The following is an 8361-nucleotide window of genomic DNA, read 5'->3' on the forward strand; positions in this document are numbered from 1 at the left end:
CGCCTGGCCGCCCACAGACGCAGGCAAGGCGGGGGCTGCGTTAGGAGCCTCTGTTCCCCGCCCCCCACACCCGCCCCCCATAACTACACCCAACATACTCCCCCGGAGTCCCCTGGACATTTTTTTTTTTTTTTTTAACGCCAAGCAATTGCCAGACCCGTGGGGCGGGTGCTGCATCGCACTGCTTTGCACACAGCTGGTTTGCAGAGTGCAGCGGGTGCAAGCCCGGGGGTCTGAGAGGGTGGGGGAGCACGCCCCCGGATTCCCACCTTTGCAGCCCCCCTCTCTGCAAAGAAGAAAAGCAAGTGGCTTTTGGCGCGAAAGCCTTGGCGCCTCCCCTGATTTTTATGGAAATCAAGAGGGCGGGGTAAAGCCCCTTTCCTCTGCCTTTCTCCCTCCCCCTTGTCTGTGCCGCAGCCCCCTTCTCTCCCCGCCCCCCGGGTGTGTCAGATTTTTCAGTTAATAATATCTCCCGAGCTTCAAAGCGCAGCCAGTGACAGTCATCTGTCTGGACGTACTGGGTGAATGCGGGGGACTCCTGGGAACTGGGTTGGAGCCGAGCTACCGCTAGCCAGGCGCAAGCACGTATAGACTGCAGCCACCCGAGGACCACCCCGCCCCAGGCCACCCGGGGACCCCTCACACGTTCGCCTCTAGATCCCCAGCAATCTGCGGGAGGTAAGGAGCGGGTGGGGGGGCGGGTTGAAGGGTGCAAACGTCTTGGCGCCGGGGAAGCGCGAGCGCGGCGGTGGGAAGACCAGCCTGGGACCGGCTCGCGGCTCGCGCTCAAGGCGCTCCGCGTACTCGGGGGACTGCTGCCGTTTCCGAAACAAAACCTCTTCTGGCTTTCCTCTGAAAAGCCGATCCCAACCCCCAAGGCACCCCATCTGGAAGAGACCCGCCCTAATCCTTTTAGTACCCTTGCCTTTAATGGCTTCATCGGAAATAAATTCGCCCTTCTTTAGAACAGTTGTCTGGGTTTGAGCTGACGGGGACCCGGTGCGTTCCCACCCCGAGCCTGGGGTTCTTCAGAGGGTGCCCCCAGGGGAAGAAGAAGAGGGTTGAGGCTGGGCGAAGCAGCCGCGGTGGTAATCTGGGTCACGGCTGCTCCATCTCGGAGGAGACGCTGCTCTCCGGCGACCTTCCCCACGTTGGCCCCTGCACCGTCCCTGGGAGCTGGGGTTCAGGTCGTGCTTTCGCCCTGGGAGAGGACGTTGTTGAGGGTTGGAAGGGGGGCGGTGGGGTTAGGAAGGCACGAAATAAGGTAGCGGTAGGACTCTCCGTTCAGCGGGTGAAGGTTGAGGGGCGTCTGCTCAGACTGGGGGGTGGGGGGATAGATTTGGGTGCCTGTTGTTGGTGTCTGTCTAGAGAAAGGGTTTTTCCATTTGCAAAGTTTCGTAAAGCCCCTCTACCACTTGCACGCCCAAGGTTGCAGTTTTACCGCGGGGGGGGGGGTAGGGAAGATCGGGATACTCTTAGATCCAGCGCTCGGCAGCTGGGTCGGAGCCCCCGGCCCCGTTTTAGCTGCCGGCGGACATTGGTGCCACCGGGCTTGCCCGCGAGCTGGCGGGCTAGAATCCGGCGGCCTCGCCGGCGACAGCCCCCTCCCCCAGGCAGTTCCTTGTGTGAATGAAATGGCAGTTTCCAAAGTTGCAGAGCCACTGCCACCACCCCCCGCATCTGCATGCCCCCTCCCACCCTCTGTCGTAGACAGGCTTGTACACAAAAGGAGGGAGGGAGAGCGAGAGCACAGGCAGAACTTCCTCCACCTTCGGGAGTGCAGGGTGGACCGAGGGCTCGGAGCGGAGACCGAGGGACGGAGTTCGAGGGCCGCCACCGCCTCACCCCCAGTTCTGCTCCGCTTGCCAATCCTCCTGGTGTGCCTGTCGGTTGCAGTGTCGGAGGCTGGTGCGGGTCCCCGCCTTCCGCGCCCCCCACGGGAAGGAAGCGCCCCGAACTAAAAACAGAGGAACGGAAAGAAGCTTTCATTCGCCGGCTGGGAGGCGAGCCAATGCTGAGCTGCAGCGCGTCGAACATGCCGGGGATGATCTGCAAGAACCCAGACCTCGAGTTTGACTCGCTGCAGCCTTGCTTCTACCCGGACGAAGATGATTTCTACTTCAGTGGCCCTGATTCGACCCCCCCAGGGGAGGACATCTGGAAGAAGTTTGAGCTGCTGCCTACGCCCCCACTGTCGCCCAGCCGTGCCTTCCCGGACCACAGCCCGGAGCCCCCGAACTGGGCCACCGAGATGCTGCTGCCCGAGGCCGACCTGTGGGGCAACCCGGCCGAAGAGGACGCGTTCGGCCTGGGAGGCCTGGGCAGTCTCACCCCCAACACGGTCATCCTCCAGGATTGCATGTGGAGCGGCTTTTCTGCCCGGGAGAAGCTGGAGCGCGCCGTGAGCGAGAAGCTGCACCACGGCCGCCCGCCCGCCGGGCCCGCCTCCCTGGCCACCGGAGCGGGCGCCGCTAGCCCTGCGGGCCACGGGCACGCCGCGGGGACCGGCCGCGCCGGGGCCGCCCTGCCGTCCGAGCTCGCCCACCCGGCCTCCGAGTGCGTGGATCCCGCGGTGGTCTTTCCCTTCCCGGTGAACAAGCGCGAGCCTGCTCCCCTGCCCGCCGCCCAGGGCGGTGCTCCGGTGGTGGGCACTGGGGTCGCCTCGGTGGCGAGTGCCACAGCTCCAGCTGGCGGCCCGGTGGCCTCCCTTTCACGCACCGGGGGGCGCCCACCCAGCGGTGGTGACCACAAGGCTCTCAGCACCTCCGGCGAGGACACTTTGAGCGACTCAGGTAAAGACCAAGCCAGGGTCCGCCTCCTTCCTGGACCCTGTGCGGGGCTGTGCTCCCTTTGTTACAGGTCGTGGATTTAGGCTTTGTCCGGAAGCATTTGGGGGAAGTAGGGCTGGAGGCTGAGGTGTTTTTTCCCCCAGGTTGGTCCCCAAGGTAAAGAAGAGCGGATGAGTGGACGCTGGTATCCCATGTGTCACCTTCTTTGGAAGTTACTTCCAGCCTCACCCGGCGGGCTCATCCTCATCTCTGGGGCCACGCGGAGGCACAAAATTAGGAAAAGTGTAGGGGCTAAAGCCGGGTGGGAGTTTAGGGGGCAGCTGGCTGCTTGACCTGGGCAGAAACCTGTTAGCCCCCAGTAAGAGAGGGACCGTGTCCCAGGTCAGGGGTGGGGAGACACCCCGAGAGGGCAGGGGCACCGTGCATAATCCTGCAGAGAGGGCACAGGAAGTTAGAGGGAGATTGCACAGATGGCTGGTGGTGATTTTCCTTTTTCCAGCCTGGGTGTCCCTCTCCCCCTCCCTCCGCGGGTGGTGGGTTATTTGTTCATGGTATGTCACCAGCAGGCGGCGATATTCCAGGCAGGTCAAGGATCTGGATGGCTCCGGGGTGGTGGGGCCACCCCTGTCTCCACTCAGCAGCTGGCGGCTAGTCCACAGAGTTGTCCGTCCCGAGGGGCCACCTCTTTACAGCGCACAGTGCAACTGGGCCCAGTTTTGTCTTTAGCCAGAATTGCAGGGCCACTTTCAGGTCTGAGTGGTGTTTTGTGACCCAGGGTCCTTCAAGGTGAGGGCAGGCACTTACCCCACCCTCCAGAAATGCATACACCCTAGAAGCATTCATCGATAATTTCTATTGTGTGCCTTGTCTTGAAGGGTAGGGGTTAAATCAAAGACTCTACCCAAATACTGAAACAGCCCTTGTCCTTGGAGCTAGGAGCTCGTATTCCCTGGAATCTTGAAACCCAGTGTTTTCAGAACGCAGGCGGATTAAAAGCCTAAATTTCCTTCCAGGCTGAGGATGGATTCCTCTGAGGCTCCTGGAAGGAAACTTGGTGATAAGCCTCCCATTTCAGGCGGGTCTGTCCCTTTAATGTCGGTGCCTTGACAGCTCTTGGTGAGGAAGCACTTCCTTCCAACAGCTGTCTTCTTGGCAGAAAACCAAAACATTGGCTTAAAGGGACCCACAGGCTGGAACAGCCTCGCATTTCGGCTTTAGAACAAATCCTACAATTGTTCAGCTTTCCGGTCCCCTTCAGATCAAGCAGGAGATGTGTGTTGATTTTTCATGCTTGCATTTTAAACCATAATTTTCTATCCCAGCAAGTAGTACATGAGGAGAGGGGAGAATGTGCACAGGACGCTACACGTTTTTTGTTGTTGCTGTTATTGTTGGCGACGTGGAGAAAGGGGGGGCTCCCATATCTGGGTTTGGAGCTCCTGTGGATCATGACTGGAGAGTTTATATTTGATCTTTGCTGGCTGGAAAACTGCTTAATTAAATCGTCATTCCTTAAGGCTGCTTCAGGACCTAAAGTCAAACGCACCCGTGTGTAGAATTGCCAAGTGAAGACTGTAAAATGAGGAGCCTCAATGCTTAGGTGCAGAGATGGGAATGTGTAATAAATAAGTCTATGCTTGGGGGAGGGGGCTGGAGATGGTGTTAAAAACCACCATTTCCTGAGCATCTGTCTGGCAGGCCCTGTGCTCTACACATTACCTGTCCAGCTCAGGAACCCTGGGGTATGGTAGTCCCATTTAATACCTGAGGGAACTAAGGCTTAGAAAGGTTTAGTGACTTGCCCAGGGTCACACAACTTGTGTGGTACAGCCAGGATTCTGCCTGACACCACAGTCTAGGTTCTCTGTACATCTGCCACCTGCTGAAGGTTGAAAGTGCTAGGGGTTTGGGGGAAGGAGGAAGTGTTTACAGACATGTTTAATTTTAAAGAAATATAAACTACGTTTTTGTTCTTGTGTGGAGCCATAAGAGTGAACTGTGCCAGGGCCTGCCTAGAAGAGGTTGTGTAATTAGAGAGATGATTTTCATGTGCCTGACTGTGAGAATAACCCCCATTTTGTTCTTGAAGATGATGAAGATGACGAAGAGGAAGACGAAGAGGAGGAGATTGACGTGGTGACCGTGGAGAAGCGGCGGTCCTCCTCCAACAGCAAGGCCGTCACCACCTTCACCATCACCGTGCGCCCCAAGAGCGCAGCCCTGGGCCTGGGGAGGGCCCAGGCCGGTGACCTGGTCCTCAAGCGCTGTGTCCCCATCCACCAGCAGCACAACTACGCCGCCCCGTCGCCCTACATGGAGAGTGAGGATGCGCCGCCCCAGAAGAAGATTAAGAGCGAGGCATCCCCCCGCCCTCTCAAGAGTGTCATCCCCCCGAAGGCGAAGAGCTTGAGCCCCCGCAACTCTGACTCGGAGGACAGCGAGCGCCGCCGGAACCACAACATCCTGGAGCGCCAGCGCCGCAACGACCTGCGGTCCAGCTTCCTCACGCTCAGGGACCACGTGCCAGAGCTGGTGAAGAACGAGAAGGCCGCCAAGGTGGTCATTTTGAAAAAGGCCACCGAGTACGTCCACTCCCTGCAGGCCGAGGAGCACCAGCTTTTGCTGGAGAAGGAGAAGTTGCAGGCAAGACAGCAGCAGTTGCTGAAGAAAATTGAACACGCTCGGACTTGCTAAGCCTTTCTCAGAACTGGACAGTCACTGCCACTTTGCACATTTTGATTTTTTTTTTTAAAACAAACATTGGGTTGACGTTAAGAATGTTGGTTTCCTTTCACATCGGTCCCCCGTCGAGTTTGGATCTGGGTGGGGAGCAGGACGTGTGTGGGCTTCTGCCAGGACCTCCGCAGAGGGCCTGCGAGATGGGATGCTGTGGCCCCTGGCATTTCCTCCAAGTCACCTCCAAGGCAGTGGTCGAAGTTTGTGACAGCTGGGAGCCATCGGGGCTGTTGGAGTCACCTTGTTTGTTCCAAGTTTCCAAACGACAGAAAGTCATTCCTTTTTCAAATGGTGCTTAAGTTCCAGCAGATGCCACGGAAGGGGTTTGCCATTCAACGCCCCTGGGGAACATTTCTGTAAATACCACTGACACACCCGCCTTTTCTATGCGTCCTGGGTAATGAGAGGTGGCTTTGGTGGCCAATGTTAGACTGGAAGTTCATGCCTAAGTACTGTAATACCTCAATGTTTGAGGAGCATGTTTTGTATACAAATATATTGTTAATCTCTGTTATGTACTGTACTAATTCTTACACTGCCTGTATACTTTAGTATGATGCTGATACATAACTAAATTTGATACTTATATTTTCGTATGAAAATGAGTTGTGAAAGTTTTGAGTAGATATTACTTTATCACTTTTTGAATTAAGAAAACTTTTGTAAAGAAATTTACTATATATATATATGCCTTTTTCCTAGCCTGTTTCTTCCTGTTAATGTATTTGTTCATGTTTGGTGCATAGAACTGGGTAAATGCAAAGTTCTGTGTTTAATTTCTTTCAAAATGTATATATTTAGTGCTGCATCTTATAGCACTTTGAAATACCTCATGTTTATGAAAATAAATAGCAATTAAATGATACGACTTCTTTTTTTTCCCCCCCTTGATGGCCCTGGTTAGAGTCGGTCCCGTGAACTGTGACCATAACATTACACAGAGAGGGAACTTGGTGTCCGCAGACAGCCCTTGTGCACCTCTGCAATCCTGGCTGGGGGTGGGGGGCTGTTGTCCCCTTGGGGTGGAGGCAACTGAGTTTAGGAAGGTTATGACATCTTCTGGATTCCACAGAACAGAGAAGTGACTAGTGATGGCATCGTCGCAATAGCGCTCAATACTTTACAAAGCACTTTCTTGGGTTGGACATTGAATGGAATTAAGCTAGGATGTCAGACATCAGTCCTTCAGCCGGAGTAGTCAGGGCAAGGTTGTGTAATTCGCCTGTGTTTGGTGTCAGCAATGCTTGTCCCATTGGCAGATGGCTTTATATTTCGGTGCAATTTGTCTCTAGGAGAAAAGCGTTCCTCCAAGTTCACCCGGACTTGGAAGGATCTGTGCTGGCTGGGCTTTGTGGCAGAATAAACATGAGGTTGGTCTCTGCCCTCAAGGAACTCAATCTGATTTACAGAAGTAACTCCTGAAGTTGACAGCTGTGTGACATGCCCCTTCAGAAGAGTCACTGGGGTACAGTGCAGCTCTGTCCCTCTTAAGCTCCTGTCATTTCACAGGCTGGTCTTTGGGCTGCCCTGTGGAAGCAGAATTAACCTCTACAGGCTCTGGAGGACAGCCAGTGCCAAAGGGGAGTGGGGTGGGCACATGCTGCCAGGAAGGAAGTTTAGCTTCCCAGATTGGAGGGGACACTGGCTGGTGAGACATTCTGCTCAGAGTTGAAAGCCCATAAAAATCTATTTCTCTCGCAGGTGACATGTACTGGATTATTTGTGTAAAATTTCATCCAGCTCAGATTTTTAGCTTCACACTGGAAAAGGCCTTCTGCTGCACTGAGAAGAAAGCAGGTCTAGGGATGAGAAAAGCTTTGCTCATCTGGTCACAGCTTACGAGGGCAGAGATGGGAGACCGGGGGCCTTGTGGCTCCCTGTCTGCTTGGGCCATTTTATAAAGCCCAGTGCGAGACTAGAACTTGAGCTCCTCTGGAGTCGGTTCCCAGCCACATACCCCAGAGCTCTGAGGATGGTATTGCCCTGGACATTCCCAATGGCCAGACCATCCCCATGCTAGAAAAATAACGAACCTGCTTTGAAAGCCCATTTTGAGTGGTCATTCCCAAAACTTCCTGGCCATGTATCGCCTGGCCTCTGCACCTTGTTGATACCACCCTGAGCCAAAAGAAAATTCAGCGACCTCAAAGTAATTGGCCACCCTAGATTCTTGGCGCCCAGCTTCTCATTAAGGGGCCTACCTGGGTGTTTCGGCTTAATGAGCTGGAAATCCAGCCATGAAGGAGGAAAGTAATGAGACCCTAAACTAATTTCTACCGCGCTCTATATTTGCTCTGGCTGCCGGGAAGCTCAGAACCGAATTCCACACTCTGGTCCTGTGTACCTGGTGCCCATGCTCTTTCCCCCTAAATGTCTCTGACCTCTTGTATTTGATTTTCAGTTTAAGCACCTTTTTAAATGTTCTTTATCATGCTACACTAAAGAGGAGCATTTCACATTAGGTGGATCATGAATATACATTTGAATGTTAAAACTAAATGCCACGTGCCCTTCCTGGTCCCGTGGAGGGAAAGCGTCACCCGGTTTGACTGCAGTTACCTGTACGGTCATTGCTGTAGTCACTGTGGAGCTGACCCACTCATTTCAATCACATGAGAAACCACCCCTGCAACAAGTCATAGGACTTGGGGGGATCACAGAGATCATCCCCCCGGATGACTTCATTTCAGAATGGGGTCATGAGGTCCTCTGTCAAGTCAAGGGCCAAGCCGGGGACTGGAGTCGGGTCTCCTGATCAGCCCATGTTCTCCCCACAGTGCTGGTTTTCCAACCTCTCCCGAGGCAGCCTCCGCCTCCTGGCTTGCCCTTCCACCTG

The 8361-nt window shown here is 54.9% G+C and overlaps 1 protein-coding gene across 1 annotated transcript; it reads left to right on the top strand.

The window, feature by feature from the left end:
• Nucleotides 1-601: 601 nt before the first annotated feature.
• MYCN (MYCN proto-oncogene, bHLH transcription factor) lies at nt 602-6308 on the top strand. The gene is made up of 3 exons (XM_037151851.2): nt 602-678; nt 1897-2792; nt 4879-6308. The coding sequence occupies exons 2-3, from the start codon at nt 2012-2014 to the stop codon at nt 5481-5483; spliced, it is 1386 nt and encodes a 461-aa protein (XP_037007746.2). The 5' UTR covers nt 602-678; nt 1897-2011; the 3' UTR covers nt 5484-6308.
• Nucleotides 6309-8361: the final 2053 nt, after the last annotated feature.

Source organism: Artibeus jamaicensis, unplaced genomic scaffold, assembly GCF_021234435.1.
Source record: "Artibeus jamaicensis isolate MK-2021 breed Jamaican fruit bat unplaced genomic scaffold, CSHL_Jam_final contig_465, whole genome shotgun sequence".
In the NCBI taxonomy this organism is placed as follows: domain Eukaryota; kingdom Metazoa; phylum Chordata; class Mammalia; order Chiroptera; family Phyllostomidae; genus Artibeus; species Artibeus jamaicensis.

Bases quoted from the DNA above. Each gene is read 5' to 3' on its own strand.
- MYCN (XM_037151851.2), top strand. From the start codon at position 2,012: ATGCTGAGCTGCAGCGCGTCGAACATGCCGGGGATGATCTGCAAGAAC. The intron at 2,793-4,878 runs GTAAAGACCAAG...TTGTTCTTGAAG, and splicing joins GGACACTTTGAGCGACTCAG to ATGATGAAGATGACGAAGAG.